We start from the raw sequence: 18359 nt of genomic DNA, 5'->3' as shown, positions 1-18359 counted from the left end.
TTCTTGTCAGCTGCCATTCTGGAATGAGCTTCATAACTGAATGTCTTGATTGCACTTTGAAACAGCCAAGTATTCTTGAGTCACACGGATCTCTGAAAAGTGGTTCAGTTTTTTCAAAAAGTTTGCACAACAGCATCTGGGAACCTGAATCATCCAATTCTTCTCTCTCTTCGATGGCCTCGCAACAATGTCCTTCAGCAAGAATGAAGGCATTGTTAGGCCTTTTGATTTTGGACATAGAAGCCTCCACAGACAGTGGGGAATTTGACATTTCCCCCAGCCGTTTGACCACTTCAGTAAGTGGCTGCTTTCCTGATCTTACGAGATGTTTTTAGTTTCCCAAGATAGTTCTCAAATGTGCTGCATGCATCAAGACTGCCAAAAGCCATTGCCTGTTCCGGTAGATGTACCATTGAATGTATATTGTACACCATGAAGTGACTTCCATAGAGTTCTTTTGTTTCTCCAACAAAGTATGTCATCAGCTCTTTACAGTAGCTGTTGTGGTCCACTGCCAGAGTAGGGCAGAGCAGAAGACCCAAGGCAACACTGAACACCATGAAATGTTCATACAACTGGTCTGCCAGAATTCCCTTCAGCACGATCTTGCCAGTGTATACAGCAAACTGACGCAGTTCTGTTGCCTTCCACCTGTCGATGTCTTCTAGATTCCTTGGTTTCGGGCAAAACAGCTTGGAATGACCTCCCTAAGTGACAGCAGCCTTTGAGTCACTTCATTTATTTGCCCAGAAGACATTGTCACCTTTCTGTCTCCTCTAACCCACTCTGTGATGAGCTTTTTCATTACACCCAGGCAGGCTTGGTGCATGTAGTCGATTGGAAATTGCTCTACCATGTCCAGTGGGAGGTTCAAAAATGGAGACATTGGAATGTTTTCGTTCTCCTGACGTCTTGTCATTTCAGCACAGTATGTGGCATTGGTCCGTAGACTTTTTTTACCATGGCTCTTGCAGGTGCGTCACACACAACACATCTGATTTTTATGTCTTTTCCATCCAAACCATTTTCAAGAAGTTCCTGAATGTCTTTTATGGCTTCTTCTGTAAAATCCTGGTTTGGTGGGACCAATTGTCAGTGTTACAGGGAAGACACTGATGGGTGACAGGTGAATGGCACAGAGGATGGGCCATGACGTCTTGTCATGTGTCATTGGTGCATAGAGTGAGGTTGTTCACCTTTGGGTAAGTCACATGCCCAGAAAGGAAGCACCATAACAGCATCATATAATTAATTACAAGTGACCATCAGATTTTTACATCACTTAGAAATAAAGTTGTAAATCAGATCCGTAAAGCTAAAGCAAATTTCTTTATTGAGATAATTAAAGAGACAAATGGAAATGGAAAATTAATATGGGAAAATTTAAATGATCTGTTAGGATGAAATAAAGATGTAAATTTCAAAGATCTGCAACTTCAAGTTAAAGCAGAACTAAGTAACTTTTTTTACCTTCATAAATAGTTTTCTAAGTCCTTACGATGGTTAATTGACTTGTAGTGGTGTGTTTGAGGCGAGCACTAACCCCCTCTGGCACGTCTACGCCAGAATACAGCACTTGCAACTTGAGCTGCACCGACCCGAAACAATCTCGCCTCATGTTCACGTTCACGCGAGAGTGACAAAATGCTTTACGGTAATTCAAAAATAATGCATATATTATGACTTTATAAGACAATTTTGAAAATTACCCACCTCCATCGAGTGTACTGTATTTGCAAATTACCCACCTCCTCTTTCTTGTACTATATTTGCAAAACTACTGCGCTGGTGAGTGTCGTAGTCGTTGTAGTCCAGAGCTGCGCTTGGAGTATTTATGACAGTGTCATTCACTGAAGGAAACTGTAGGGGGAGTTTCGCAAATCTTACTGAGTTCTTCTTTAAAGGTATGCTAACTGATAATTTGGACATTATCGTCAATAGCTTTAACAGATTCTTTATTAGCTCAGTTGAGGATTTGACGATGCATTTTAAATGCCCAGACATCCCATACAAGCCTCTACACCAGGGATGGACAACTCCGGTCCTGGAGGGCCAGTGTTCAGCAGAGTTTAGCTCCAACCCTAATCAAACACACCTGAACCAGCTAATCAAGGTCTTTAGGATTAGTAGAAAGTTATAGGCAAGTGAGTTTTTATCAGGGATGGAAATAAACTCTGCAGGACACTGGCCCTCCAGGACAGGAGTTGTCCATCCCTGCTCTAGATGCTAATAAACCAATATTTAGTATACAGGATATATCTGTTCCTGACGTTATAAAAATAATTTCATCTCTAAAAAGTTCAAAAGCCAGAGATACTTTTGGTTTCACTAATGATCTTTTAAAACTCCATAAAGAGGCTCTTGCAAGCCCAATTGCACACCTGATAAATCTATCTATAAAACAGGGAATAGTGCCCTAAACATGGAAGACTGCTAGGGTTATCCCAGTCTTTAAGGCTGGTGGTAAGTCAAAACCAGAGAATTTTCGCCCAATAAGCATTCTAACAATAATTTCAAAATAGCTGAAAAATGGGTTGCCTCACAGTTAATTGAACACCTAAACAGTAGTGATACCCCTTTCCATCCAATTCAGTTTGGATTTCGCAAACATCACTCTACAGAAACAGCCACTTGTTATTTTCTTGAGAATTTAAAAAAGCCTGTTAGACCAGGGCGGCTTTGTAGGGGCTGTTTTTCTGAACTTGAAGCGAGCCTTTGATACCATTAATCATAATGTGTTTCTTGCTAAATTGACTTATTTTAATTTCTCTGAAAGAGCACATTGTTGGATGCAATCATATTTGTCAGACAGAAAACAAGCTGTACAAATAGGAAATTCACAGTCATCTTATCTTACTTGTTCTGCTGGAGTCCCACAAGGCTCAATACTGGGACCGATTTCATGTTAATAACTTATCAAATGTCTGTTCAAATATAAAAATGCAATTATACGCTGATGATACAGTATTGTATACTCATGCAAAAACAAAACAAGAAGCTGCTGCAATACTTTCTGGGGCCATGATACCAGTGTCCCATTGTGTCCGAAACTCATGTTTATCTCTGAATACTACAAAAACTGTCTGCATGTTCTTCTCACAACAGCCAGCAGAGGGGCCAGAGCCATCTGTCTTTGTCAGTGGAGATAGACTAGATGTGTTAGAACAATTTAAGTATCTTGGTGTGGTCTTTGATTTACATCTGACATTTAAGCAACATGTAAAAAAAATCACAAATATTATAAAATTTAACTTGTCAAATTTCCAACGTATAAGGCCTTTTCTTACTGTTGAGTCAGCAAAGGCTTATATGCATGCAATGATATTTACTCACATAACTTACTGTTATACAACCTGGTCTCATACAACTGAGAGCATCTTAAAACCCCTCAAGGGTTTTTGGCGACTCACTTAATGTACAATGGCGCAGAACTAAATTTAGCCAAATGGTGGTGTCTATCAGAGGCACACAGTCATGAAATACATTACCAGCTCAAGTTAGGAATTGTGACAATTACTTAACCTTTAAAAAACCCTTAAACAATGGCTGAAATAAAACTATCGATGTACCCATATGTAAATAATTTTCTTATTGGATGTCTGTTCATAGTGGCCTTTTAACCTCTATGTGACTGATGTTTACAGTACTTAGTCTTTGTTGTTCTGTGTAATATGTCTACATGTATGTTGTTATGTTTGTAAATAATCTGTATTTTGTGTTTTATGAAACCTGCCTTAGGACAACGGATGAAATTGTGCTAATTCCGGCACTGTCCTAATTCAAATAAAAAATAAAATAAATAAATAAATCATATAATTAAATAGGAAACAGCCAAGCTGGCAAAATAATATAAAATGTTTAATAGATTATCAATTTTTTTTTTTTTTTTTTTTTTTTACATTTCCTGCTAATTTGTCATCATAGTTATGCATTTGAATTCACTAACTTGAAATTCGATTCAATATCAGTTATTTTGGATATACTGTATATCAGGTACAGTACATGGCAAATTTTCAAGAAAAAAAAATCAACTAATGCTGTAAACTACACATTCATATTGAAGGTTAAAATTAACTGATTTGTATACAAACTTAAACTACACTTAATGTGTTTCAATTCGGACACATGAATGAACTCTGCTTTATGAACTCATACAACCTTTTTTACCATGATTGTTTGTATCATGTTTCTCACTGTTTTAATTTTAATACAAAGATTAACTGGTAAAACAGTCAATCCACTTTTGTGATTGTAAACAATCCAGCGTGTGAACAGGACTTTTATTTTGGAGCGACGACATGACGTCATAAGACTGCGCCGAGCTTCTGCATCTGCTGAAGAAAGGTTTGTTTTAAGAATTTAATCTGTTTAAATCTATAGAAACAGTTAAAGGTTTTAATATTTTTTATGTAACATTGTTATTCTTTATCTAACTGCAATGAAGGATAATTGTGTGAGTAAAACTCATATCCACTGATGAGAAACAGTAAACCTGCGCCTCATTTCTCTCTATAACGTTAAATCATAAATCAGTTTATCATGAACACGAGTTCAGTCTCTGGCGAGTAATGATGGAGAAACTGAACTTTTCAACTCCGAGTCAATTGAATCAAATACTTTTTATAAAATGATTCAGTGAATCACGACTCGTGCTGCTCAAACAGTGAACATGAACGACAACAACAAACACTAACAAACTAACTAATCATGTTCTCATCAGTTATAAATGCCTAAATATGAAGTTTATTCATTTGCAGTGTTAGTTTTTTAGGGAATATTTGTCTAACCGGGTCATTAGACCAAATAACTCTTAAATTATTCTCTTAAAGATGGCATTTATAAAAGAGGAGACTGAAGACATGAAGATGGAGTTTATTAAAGAAGAAACTGAAGACATGAAGATTGAGTTTAATAAAGAGGAGTTTGAAGAAATAAAGATTGAAGAAACATTCAGTGTGAAACATGAAGATACTGAGGAACAAACAGGTTGGTTTTATTCTCACAGCTAAACTCAGTCATTTGATCATTATAAAAATGTCCAGCTCTACAGAAATAGAGAACAGAAGTATGATTTTACAGAAAAGTGTCCTAATTCACTCAGTTGGTTCATTCACTCCTTGAAGTGCACTTACTATAGAGTAAGAGTTTGGTTACTTGTAATTAAGCACTATTAACTCATTACTATAGTGAGTAAATGTGGTAATGTGTAACTACACCATTTTAAATTCAGTGTTTCCATTAAATCTGGTTATATTTGTATATTTGGGGGCACCACTACTATTTTAGTTATGAAAAAAAATAATATATAAACGTTAAGCCAAAACGAATTAATTTAATGCTAAACTGAAACCGGCGTTACAACCTATAATTTAGCACAAATCCAAATGTTTCCATATTCACGATTTGGAGGCTAAACTATATTATTTAAACACTTTTATTGATCACATACTACTATAACTTTTTACATATTTGGTTGAATGTCTGTTTATTTTTTACAATTAACAGGTTGCAAAGTCAAGTTACTAAAACTGATATATGTTGTGTGTACGCGAGGCGCCGGCGCGATCACTTGAATTTTCTTATAAAAGCTTCATAAACTGATTGTAGAACCACTGTAGTGAGATGGACTTTGTAACGACATCTTTAGTACCTTTTATGGGTCTTGAGAGAGGAAATTATATTGCTGGCTATGGAGGCCTTTCTGAGCCATCGGATTTCAACATAAATATCTTAATTTGTGTTCCGAAGATGAACAAAGGCATGTCAAACGACATGAGAGTGAGTAATTAATGAGAGAATTTTCATTTTTGGGTGAACTAACCCTTTAATAACCTCCTGTCTAGTAAAAGGGCCATTGAGAGATTCTTTTTGTGCAACTGAAATTGTCGGGAGATTAATTTTAGAGAAGAAGTCAACCATTTGCTTGAGATGGTCACCTGTTTTCTCAGAGTATAGATTCATATAAAAATCTCTAAATGAGTTATTGTTATTATCATGGAAAATATTATCATCTGAGCCAACAATGGTGGCGATAAATTGAGATGCTGCACGTTGTTTTGCAATATATGCTAAAAATCTCTCAGGCTTGTCTCCATGCTCATAAAATCTTTGTTTAGAGTATCTTATTTTCTTCTCCGCATCCACAGTGAGGAGACAATCAAGAGCTGCTCTAACAGCTTGTAACTCTTTCAATAAACCTGCTGAGGGAGATTATTATACATTTTTTCCTTAACCAATAACTGACTCTCTAAGGCCTTTTGATTAGTCATTCTTTGATGTTTTTTAGAGGAGGTATGTGAAATAATTAGACCCCTTGCATATGCTTACAGGTTTCCCATAATAAAGATGGATTAACTGTGGATAAAGAATTAATAGTGACACTTGCATGATCTGATAAAAATACTAAAATACTTTTACTAAAATACTGAGTAAAATACTTTCTATATTACAAGATTGAACTAAGTGCATATCTGTTTTTGACATAAAAAAATAATCTAATCTTGACTGACAGTTATAGGAGGTAGAAAAAAATGTATATCCTTATCAACAGGGTGAAGAGTTCTCCAGACATCTACAAAACCAAGATCTTTACAAATAACAAGATTTTTACAAAAAGAGATCTCGCCTGAGCAGTTAAAGACACAGAGCTATGTGGGTGTCTATCTATGAGGGGATTCAATACACAATTGAAATCTCCACCCACAACTGTTAAATCTGCTGACCTGGCAATCAAGTCTAAAAACACTTTTGTAACAAAGTCAGCTGGATGAGCTGGAGGATAGTACATGTTTAATATGAGAATAGTTTTACCTTGCAAGGCACCTTCAATAATAACAGAGCGACCATCCCTATGTTTAATACAGCTTAAAATTTTGAATGGTAAATTACGTTTAATGAGTATAGCAACACTTCTACTTCTAGATGTAAAAGAAGAAAAGTACATCTGCCCAAAAACACCCTGTTGTAATTTTAGATGTTCTATGTCATTTAAACGAGTCTCTTGTAAAAGAGCAATTTCTATATTTCCTTTTTTCAAAAAAGCAAGTATCTTTCTCCATTTTATAGGATTATGGATACCTCAAACATTCCAAGTACACATCCTAAGCACTGACATTCAATAATGTAAAGACAATCAATACAAATATAATACAGATAATCACAGAATATGTTCATTTAAGTATAACCTTAAGAAATCTGAGCTTTAAACAAAAAATAAATAAAATACCAATAAAACACAGAAAACTATACAAGGGAACGAACCTGCCAAACATGCAGGAAGAACTATTCCTCCTCCTTTCTTGTGCAGGCAACTGCCTACCTCCCCAAACACAACTCACATCCTTGAACATAGGGTAAACACCAACCTCATCACGCTCTCAGTATCACGATACACGTCTTCACTCAGCGAGTTATTTTGTTTATGTGACACATAACTGTTCGGGAAAGTTTATCAAACTAGCCCAGGCGCTCAATGAAAGCAAGTCACGTCATCTGGTGAATCGAAGTGCTTCACCGTCCCGTTGATGGTCAGCCTCAAAGTTGCAGGATACAGCAGAGCATATTCATTCTTCATCTTCTGCAAATGCTAAAAGCCTTGTTTCTTTATCACCATCGCAGAAAAATCGTTGAAGAATGAAATCCTTGGTCCAGCGTCTGTGCTCCTTTCGGGATCGGTACCAACACGATGAGCTGCGTTTAACACTTGTTGCTTGTCCATAAAATTATGGAACTTTATGATGACAGGCCTGGGTCGTTGCTTAGGTCCTGGTAATGCCGCTAAAGAGCGGTGAGCACGATCAAGCTTGATCTGTCCTGCTTTCGTTTAAATCTTTAAGTAATCGGGCAGCCACTTTTCAAAGAACTGCACCGGATCACTGCCTTCCATTCCCTCCGGCAAACCGACTAGCTGCAAATGACACCTGCGCCCGCGATTCTCCAAATCGTCGATGTGTGCTGACATTTCGCTCACTTTCTTTTGAAGATCGACCACCGCTCCCTGCAGGGATTCCGTTGAATTTTCCACACCGGCGATTCGTTTCTCCGCCTGGCCCACTCGCTCCACCAGGGCCTGGAACTGAACAGTTTGATCGTTTATCGTGGCTAGAACAGTATTCTCTTTCTCATCTATTACCTTCGTAATGTTTTCGGTTAGTTTGTCCAGAGCTTGAGCAAAGTTAGAGTTCGAACTCTCCTCTTCGTGACTCTTCATGCTCACGTCGTCCATATTAGCATCATGCTCGTCGCCGCTGATAGTTGAACTTTTCGGCTCAATCTTCTTAGCTTTGGGCATTCTGTCAGATCCTTTTGAAAAATATTGATCTAAAGACATGGCACAATAACCATCTAACCAAACAGAATGATTTCACTGAGTGAAAATATAAATTAACCGAATATTTGAACTGGTGTCACGGGAGTCTACTCTATGACGCCATCTTCCTCCCCCTATTTTTACTGATTTAAAATAGACCAAACAAACACATCGAATTCACAGTTCAGTCTTTTGAAATTGTAGGTTTTGCTTGTCAAGTACTTTACTACAGAGCAAACAGGAAGGCTGCCCATTTCGCTCATTAAAGGGCACCTATTATGCAAAATTCACTTTTACATTGTGTTTGACCATAAATGTGTGTTGGCAGTGTGTGAGCAAAACCACCCTAGAATGAGAAAAATCCACCCAGTGGTTTTTTTACAATCTCAATAATTCATAAGCACTGTCTCAGAACGCCCTGTTCTAAGATTGCTCTCACTGTGACGTAGAATTGCGCTAAGCCCCACCCACGTGGTTTGATTGACAATCTGGTTTTGGCATAGACCCCGCCGTCGGTGATCTGTCAACCATCCTCCATTGTTTCAACGACAGCCGGTAATGTCTCCTAAGAAACATAAGTGTTCTGTTGTGGGATGTAATAATGAACATAGTGTCACGTGAAAAGAAGACTGGATGCAATAGCAAGTTATTCACTTTAATAGTGCTTAACGCCAGGTTAGTCAGATATATATATATATAGTACAGTCACAACACAGACAGCAGGAGAAATGGTAACACAGGGACTGGATGGGCCATGGTGTCCGTGGTGAGAATCCGTGAGATGAGATGAGCAAGGTAAATCCAGAACGAGTATCCAGGGGAACAGACAGGAAACAGCAACGAGAACTCCAACTCCAGGAAACAAGAAACACGGTAACACGAGACAACACCAGGACTCCAAAAACAACGATCTGACAAACATGAGACGAAAGACAAGGCGTTAAATAGGCAAGGTCTAATAAGCCACAGCTGCCGCTGATCAGTAATCAGCGGCGACGCCCACACAGAACAATCAGGTGACACACCCCACAACCCACACACAGACAACAGAATGACACAGTGGATCTGCGAACCGTGACAGTACCCCTCCTCCTAGGAACGCCTCTCGGCGTTCCCACCACTCCTTACCTGTTGATTGTAATCATCAATAAGGGAGTGATCCAGAATGTCCCTCGCAGGTACCCAACTTCTCTCCTCCGGACCGTAACCTTCCCAGTCCACCAAGTGCTGGAATCCGCGTCCCCTCCGCCTCGAGTCCAGAATACGATTAACCGAATAAGTTGGTTCCCCGTCTACGAGACGCGGCGGTGGAGGAACCGGAGCAGGCGGATTAAGTGGTGAATGAAAAACTGGTTTGATTTTGGACACATGGAAGGCGGGATGAATCCTCCTGTACGCCGGAGGCAATTTGAGGTGGACTGCCACTGGACTAATGATCTTAGTGACAGTAAACGGGCCAATGAATTTGGGAGCAAGCTTATTAGCCACGGAGCGGAGCGGAATGTTCTTAGTAGAAAGCCACACTTTTTGACCAATGACGTATACGGGTGGCTTTGACCGGTGGCGATCGGTCTTAGCCTTGGTGCGCGCCCTCACTTGCAACAGAGTCTCGCGGGCTCTGTTCCAAGTGCGATGGCACCTCTGGACAAAGGCGTGGGCAGAGGGAACCGCAACTTCGGACTCCAGACTGGGAAACACAGGTGGCTGGTAACCTAGGCTACATTCAAACGGAGAAAGGCCCGTAGAAGACACTGGTAACGAGTTGTGAGCGTACTCAATCATAGAGAGTTGTTGGCTCCAGGAGGAAGGATTCTTGGACGCCAAACATCGCAACATTCGCTCTAAATCCTGGTTGGCTCTCTCGGTCTGACCATTGGTCTGGGGATGGAACCCAGAAGAAAGACTAACCGTCGCCCCCAGTAACTTACAAAACTCTTGCCAGAATTTGGACACAAATTGGGGACCCCTGTCAGAAACCACATCCACCGGGAGGCCATGTAGCCAGAAGACATGATCAATGACAGTAACCGCTGTCTCCTTAGCAGAGGGTAATTTGGCTAAGGGTATAAAATGGGTCACCTTCGAGAACCGGTCCACAACGGTCAAAACAACCGTATACCCTTGGGAGGGTGGGAGGGCGGTCACAAAATCTAGCGCAATATGGGACCAGGGTCTCGAAGGGACAGACAGCGGTTGGAGTAACCCATCTGGAGGGTGGTTGGAAGTCTTACCAGTAGCACAGACCGAGCAAGCCAAAACAAAATCGCGAATGTCGCGAGCCATACCTGGCCACCAGAATCGTTGCTTGACCAAAAATCTGGTTCGATTAACCCCTGGATGGCAAGCCACGTTAGAACAATGACCCCACTTGATGACGCAGGACCTTAACTCATCCGGCACAAACAAACGGTTCGGTGGGCATGCGGGCGGAGGCGTTACCCCTTCTAAGGCCGCCACGACCTTCGATTCGATCTCCCATGTAAGAGTGGAGACCACTAATGTCTCGGGAAGAATACACTCTGGGGTAGACGGGCGTTCGGAGGGATCAAAAATGCGAGAAAGAGAATCGGGCTTGATGTTCTTGGAGCCCGGGCGGTACGATAGAGTAAAATCAAAACGACCGAAAAAAAGTGCCCACCGAGCCTGCCTGGAATTGAGTCTTTTAGCCGATCGTATATACTCTTAAATTCTTATGATCAGTCCAAACGATAAAGGGTACCCCTGAACCCTCTAACCAGTGACGCCACTCTTCCAACGCTAATTTGACTGCCAACAACTCTCTGTTACCAATATCATAATTGCGTTCAGCGGGAGACAAACGATGAGAATAGTACGCGCAAGGGTGCATCTTGTTATCTGAGGGAGAACGCTGGGAGAGAACTGCACCTACCCCCACCTCTGACGCGTCGACCTCCACCACGAACTGACGCGAAGGATCAGGGGCTATCAGAATGGGGGCCGAAACGAAGCGGCCCTTCAGTTTGGCAAATGCAGCCTCGGCTGCATCTGACCACCTGAAGGTCGTTCTGGAGGAGGTCAAAGCAGTCAGAGGTGCGGCTAGTTGGCTGAAATTGCGAATAAAACGCCGGTAAAAATTGGCGAACCCCAGAAAACGCCCGAAGGGCATGACCAAGTATTCAAAGTGCCCTCTAGGGGTGTTAAAAGCGGTCTTCCACTCATCCCCCTCCCTGATGCGGACCAAATGATGCGTTTCTTAAGTCCAATTTAGTGAAAATGGACGCTCCTTGCAACCTCTCGAAGGCTGAAGACATCAACGGCAAAGGATAAGTATTCTTTACCGTGATGTTGTTCAGCTCCCAGTAATCAATACAAGGTCGCAAAGACCCGTCCTTCTTCCCCACAAAAAAGAACCCCGCCCCCGCTGGAGATGAGAAAGGGCGGATGAACTTGGCTGCCAGAGAATCAGAAATATATTTCTCCATGGCCTCCCTCTCGGGAACAGATAGAGAGTACAACTTGCCTTTAGGCGGAGACTTACCCGGAACTAAGTCTATTGCACAATCGTAGGGACGATGCGGAGGGAGAGAAGCAGCTCGGGACTTACTGAACACCTCCTTCAGGTCAAGGTACTCCTTGGGCACATTAGACAGATCCACCGCCTCATCCTGCAAAACAGAAACAGACACCGTGGGACAAGCAGACAATAGACAAGACTTGTGACACTGGGTGCTCCATTCAGTGATAGTTCCGAGTTGCCAGTCGATGCGAGGGTTGTGTTTGGTGAGCCAGGGGTGTCCAAGAACGACAGGTGCGTGAGGGGTGTCCATGAGGAGGAACTGTGCTTCTTCTGAATGGTTACCGGAAGTGACGAGGGTGATGTAATTCGTAGTGTGGGAGAGACTGGAAAGAGACTGTCCATTGAGTGCGTTGACTGAAATGGAGTGCTCAAGGGATGATGTTGGAATTCCATGTTGTCGTGCAAACGTGATGTCCATGAAACTGCCCTCCGCCCCAAAATCCAAAAGTGCGCTACAGGTGATGTCATGTGTAGCCCATCTCAGTCTAACCGGGAGGAAGGTCGATGGCGAGGACTTCTCGGCGGAGATCCCGCCCGATAGTAGCCTCGAGTTTACTATCGGGCTTGGTCTTTTACCAGGCAGTTCCTGATGATGTGTCCCGATGTCCCGCAGTATAAGCAAAGACCAAGGGACCTCCGCCGCTCCCGCTCCTCCCGAGAAAGCCAAGCTCTCCCTACTTGCATGGGCTCAGGATCGGGTGCTGGGCTAACCGCATCCACCGGGCTGACAGGAAGACCGCTGTGCCTCTCTCCGGATTCCACTAGTGACTCCACTCGTCGGAGGCGAGAATCAACTCGAAGCGCCAGCTCAACAAGCCCGTTGAATGTCTCTGGAAGGTCCAACGTGTATATCTCCCGGTGGATACGATCAGCCAGCCCATGCAGGAACACGTCCCACTGCGCCTCCTCGTTCCACCGACACTCTGCCGCGAGGGTGCGGAACTCGATGGCATAGTCAGCGACCGTGCGGTTGCCCTGCTTGAGAGCGGTGAGTTTGCGGGCGGCCTCTTTTCCCGCAACCGCACGGTCGAACACCCTCCTCATCTCGGCGGCAAGTGCCGTGAACGAGGAGCAGCATGGGTCCTGGTTTTCCCAAACCGCCGTTCCCCATAGCGCCACCTTCCCGGTGAGCAGGGTCAGTACAAACGCCACCTTGGACTCCTCCCTCTCAAAGGTGCGTGGCTGCAGGGTGAAATGGAGAGAACATTTATTCAAAAACGCTCGACAAAAATCTGGCTCACCGGCATAGTTCTGAGGAACGGGAAGGCGGGGCTCCGACAGGTCTCTTTGTGCGGGTGATGGTGGGGGAACGGACGGTGAGGCTGGCGCAGTGGGAGCGCGAAGTTGTTGTAGCTGCTGGGAGAGCTCGGACACCTGTGTTACCAGCGCCTGGACGGCGCGTCCGGTGGATGAAAGACTCTCCTGCTGTTGGTCCATACGATTAACAGCGTGACTGATGAACTCTGTGAAAGCTGCTGAACTCGCTGCATCCATGGTAGATGGTCAGATCGTTCTGTCACGTGAAAAGAAGACTGGATGCAATAGCAAGTTATTCACTTTAATAGTGCTTAACGCCAGGTTAGTCAGATATATATATATAGTACAGTCACAACACAAACAGCAGGAGAAATGGTAACACAGGGACTGGATGGGCGATGGTGTCCGTGGTGAGAATCCGTGAGATGAGATGAGCAAGGTAAATCCAGAACGAGTATCCAGGGGAACAGACAGGAAACAGCAACGAGAACTCCAACTCCAGGAAACAAGAAACACGGTAACACGAGACAACACCAGGACTCCAAAAACAACGATCTGACAAACATGAGACGAAAGGCAAGGTCTAATAAGCCACAGCTGCCGCTGATCAGTAATCAGCGGCGACGCCCACACAGAACAATCAGGTGACACACCCCACAACCCACACACAGACAACAGAATGACACAGTGGATCTGCGAACCGTGACACATAGTAGTTTTCACTTACTTCCGACATCAGAGCCACTGAAAACGCAGTGGATGGATTTTATTTACGAAGGAAAGGCGCCACTCAAAATTCCAAAATACATTTATGTTTGCGCGAATCATTTTTTGACTGACTGTTTTGAGAAACGAGGGTCAATTCAAAGCAGGTCTTGCTTCACAGTTAATCCTCAAGTGTGGATCGTTGCCTGCTGTTCGCGATCCAACGTCACCTCCAGAAGAAGTAAGTGTATTTAATGTTTTTTGAGCAAATAGTCATTTCAGTCGATGTCAGCCAATTCAATAACAAATGCGTCTAAAGTTGTTGTCGTCGTCGTAGAATGTCTGTGTATATAATTTAAACCTTGTTTGTATAGTCTGTATCTAACGTACTTAGCAAACATTATCACAGTATTTGTGTTTGTAGTTTCAAAAAATTGCGCAAACATTATCACTGTGTGTGTGTGTGTGTGTGTGTTGCACATCCATAATTGCAAAGGGGACACGATTAAAACTCTATAAGTACATAAATGTATCAAATAACCATTCAGAGACGTCCTGCTCCATTCTCAATTGTGTTTCTTCTGCCGGAGTCTCTTCATCATCTGGGTCTGATTCCGGTTCAAACATGTACGGCTGAATGCCATACAAAACAGAGGGTCTCTTACTCTCAGCCATTCTGCTTCTACCGACTGTTTATTGCCATAGGTATGCAAGTTACGCCCTCATCCAAAGGCAGGGCGGGGATATGCAGCTCATTTATATTTAAGGTGGTACACACCAAAACAGCTCTTTTTTAAACAGGCCACAAAAATGACATTTTCAAATGGTTATAATAAATTAACTAATACTTTTGTGCTGAAACTTCACAAATACATTCTGGGGACACCCAAGACCAATATTACATCTTGTGAAAAGGGGCATAATAGGTGCCCTTTAACAACTGATTCTTCCATTCTTCTAACCTTTGCTGCTGATGCTGCAACTCTTCTTGTTTGCATGTGTTCATTCATTTTATGTTCCACATTTAGTTTTTCTCCTTTAATAACAAATTTCACCATTTTGAGGCTTAAATTTACAAAATTAATAGCTACTGTTTGAATTCTTCCTAAGTGCGCACTTGTGTTTGTTTCATTAACTGACTGATTGCGTCATTAGCCTACATTGCCTGATGTCTGAAAATAATAAATACTCAGCAAAATTATTTATGACAAATAAAGCATTATAGCTCATTTATATTTATTTAATTCACTGTAATTTAAAATTTTAAACAAAAATAAATTGTATGCTATTATTTTTTTAATTATTATTTTTAAATTGTGTTCGGCATATCGCTCCGCATATAGGGCTGCAGGTTGAGAACCACTGCTCCACACCCATTCAAACGCTTACTGCAGTGAAGTATCGCTTTGCGCGACTCACTGGATGTCATGGCAACTGAATCACGGAGGAAAACTTTAAATACCTCGCCTTCACTTTAATTTCAGACCATCTCCAAAAAGACATAAAACATTAAACAAATGATTTTGACATGGGTTTATCAAAGTAGAAAATCCAGACTTTTAATTCCTTACACACAATTACTGCTGTTGAAATACGAAATGGAGGCGGGTCCGGATTTAATTCCCTCCGGGTCCGGATCCGGACCAGAGTCCGGACTTTGAGAAGTGCTGTCATACATGTTGTTGATTTTGATGCTTGAAATGTCTAACTTGTTTTTTTTTTGTCTATTTTTGTCCTAGACCTAATGGCACTGAGAGAGGCGAGTCATGAACTTGATGAAAGGGATGAAGAGAAAATTATACATGATAATTATAATTTAATGACTAAAGAAAAACTAACAAAATTTTCCTTACAAAAAGGAGCTCAAAAGACTGGAACTAAAAGTTATTTCACATGCCAACAGAGTGGAAAGACTTTTGATAAACATAGAAACTTTCAAGTCCACTTGAGAGTTCACACTAGAGAGAGAGCCTTCACTTGCCAACAGTGTGGAAAGAGTTTCATACATAAAAATCACCTTAAAGTTCACATGAGAATTCATACTGGAGAAAAGCCTCACACCTGCAAACAATGTGGAAAGAGTTTCAGTCAAAAAGGAAGCCTTGAAATCCACATGAGAAGTCACACTGGAGAAAAGCCTTACACCTGCCAACAGTGTGGAAAGAGTTTCATTAGAAATGAAAACCTTAAAGTCCACATGAGAATTCACACTGGAGAAAAGCCTTTCACCTGCCAACTGTGTGGAAAGAGTTTCAGTCAAAAAGGACACCTTATAGACCACATGAGAATTCACACTGGAGAAAAGACTTTCACCTGCCAACAGTGCGGAAAGAGTTTCATTAGAAATAAAAACCTTAAAGTCCACATGAGAACTCACACTGGAGAAAAGCCGTACACCTGCACTCTGTGCGGGAATGGCTTCACAGAGGAACGAATCCTTAGGCAACACATGAGAATTCACACTGGAGAGAGCCCATTCACCTGCCAACAATGTGGAAAGAGTTTCATCAGAAATGAAAACCTTAAAGTTCACATGAGAATTCACACTGGAGAAAAACCTTTCACCTGCCAACTGTGTGGAAAGAGTTTTAATGAGACAGGAAACCTTAAAATCCACATGAGAATTCACACTGGAGAAAAGCCTTACACCTGCCAACTGTGTGGAAAGAGTTTTAATGAGACAGGAAACCTTAAAATCCACATGAGAATTCACACTGGAGAAAAGCCTTACACCTGCCAACTGTGTGGAAAAAGTTTCAGTCAAAAAAGACACCTTATAGTCCACATGAGAACGCACACTGGAGAGAGCCCATTCACCTGCCAACAGTGTGGAAAGAGTTTCATTAGAAAAGAAAACCTTAAAGTCCACATGAGAACTCACACTGGAGAAAAGCCTTTCACCTGTCAAGAGTGTGGAAAGAGTTTCAGTCAAAAAGGAAACCTTATAGTCCACATGAGAATTCACACTGGAGAAAAGCCTTAAGCTTTGATTCATTATTTTCTAAAATCAAAATAAAATTGAACAGCTCAATATTGTAATAAATCAAGGTCAACATAACAGCCTCTTAAATGTTAAAAGCGTGAAACACTCCTATGCCTTCTCTATAAGTTGTTCGCACATGACATCAGTGCTGCACGTGAAATGCGGCAGGTGGGCAAGGAGTGATTTTACTATATAGGAATCAAAATTCCTATTTTTTGCATTGTTATAGTTGCTCAAATCTATCAAACCGAGAAACCACAATGAGCATTTACCATTTATGTAACTTGTATAGTTTGTGTAATTTTTTTACTTTTTAAAATATCATTTTGTGTCTGCTGATATTGAAATGAATATGGAACCTGCTTACTTTATTTGTTTTTGACTTGGTGAAATATTAACATTCTTCATGGTATCGTTTGCAGGGAAAAGAAGATATTTTTTCCCATTGAATGATTATTTGGTGTTTTCACTTCAGTTTTGTAGAATTCAATTTACAATGTTGATCTGGTTACCATGAGAACTGTGTCACGCGCTGCTACTTCAGCCATCATATGGTAGAAAATGTCAGAATAAATAAATGTGTTCAACAAACAGCCAGAAGTCGATCCATTTCTTTGTTGGTAGGATGTAAATATTCACTTTCCCATATGTCCATGGCGGAGAATCGGATGGGCATTCAGCAGACAGACACTAACATATATATTTTTTTATTTATATCAACAAATGACGACCAAAATCAAACCCATAGAATCTTGTGAAGTTTTTTTAAGTGGCTGTGTGCAGTGGCTGAACAATTTGTTATTTTTATGTTGATTTGTTACACGCATGCTACACGGTAAAATGCATATATCAGAGAGTAATCAAAATGGCTTGGGGAATTTATGACTCTGGATAATCTGTGTTTTTTAGAATGGAGATCTCGACTCTTAACTTTACTAGTGCATATTACTAGTCTTGTGGTAAACAATTAATCCGTGCAAGTTAAAAAAGAAAAAATTGTCTAATCTTTAATCAAAATCTGTTTACTTCCGGTCTGAAATGGCGTTCCTTCTCTGATAACGTCAGTTTGACGGCTTGGGTTGAAAACGCGTAAACCACTCCTCTGCAACTGTTCGTCTGCTATGAGCGAGAGACAGAGTGGAGGAGCACGAGAGATGGAGAGGAGGAGCCTAACAAGTGTTGCATGATTTAACGTGTTTCTAAGGCTGTGTTCCAGTTCGTTTTTTAAATGCCCTTCCCTTGCTAACTTCCCTCAGTCTCGTTGACTGGGATGTACGTCATTGCTTACATTGCACTAGTTCCCACTACTGGCGGAAACTTTGCAATGGCCTGAACTGGAACGTCCTAAGCCCTCCATTCCAGAATGGAGCTGATTTATTATTTATTCTTTGCCCTTACAAAATTGTTTAATACAGCATTCTATATGTATATGTGAGTTTTAAATGTTTTAAAAAATAATAATTACAATATCATAGAGTTGTTTCTGGTGGGGTAAATTAAACGCGATATGCTGTCATATCATAAACGTGTTGTATTGTGGGTTATGGAGCTGCCTGAAGTGTACATAT

At 41.4% G+C, this 18359-nt stretch overlaps 1 protein-coding gene across 2 annotated transcripts; it reads left to right on the top strand.

Moving 5' to 3' along the window:
• The first annotated feature begins 4322 nt into the window (after positions 1-4322).
• LOC137006660 (gastrula zinc finger protein XlCGF57.1-like) lies at positions 4323-17377 on the top strand. Of its 2 annotated transcripts, XM_067367612.1 has the most exons (3): positions 4323-4344; positions 4830-4986; positions 15548-17377. In XM_067367612.1, exons 2-3 carry the CDS (start codon positions 4830-4832, stop codon positions 16789-16791), a joined length of 1401 nt encoding a protein of 466 aa, XP_067223713.1. In that variant the 5' UTR covers positions 4323-4344; the 3' UTR covers positions 16792-17377. The 2 variants fall into 2 exon arrangements, with proteins under 2 accessions (XP_067223713.1, XP_067223705.1); XM_067367604.1 differs by lacking the exon at positions 4323-4344 and having other exon boundaries at positions 4678-4986.
• Positions 17378-18359: the final 982 nt, after the last annotated feature.

Source organism: Chanodichthys erythropterus, chromosome 3, assembly GCF_024489055.1.
Source record: "Chanodichthys erythropterus isolate Z2021 chromosome 3, ASM2448905v1, whole genome shotgun sequence".
Lineage (NCBI taxonomy): Eukaryota > Metazoa > Chordata > Actinopteri > Cypriniformes > Xenocyprididae > Chanodichthys > Chanodichthys erythropterus.
The sequence above is the reverse complement of the archived record's forward strand: the minus strand, read 5'-3'. Positions and strand labels throughout refer to the sequence as shown.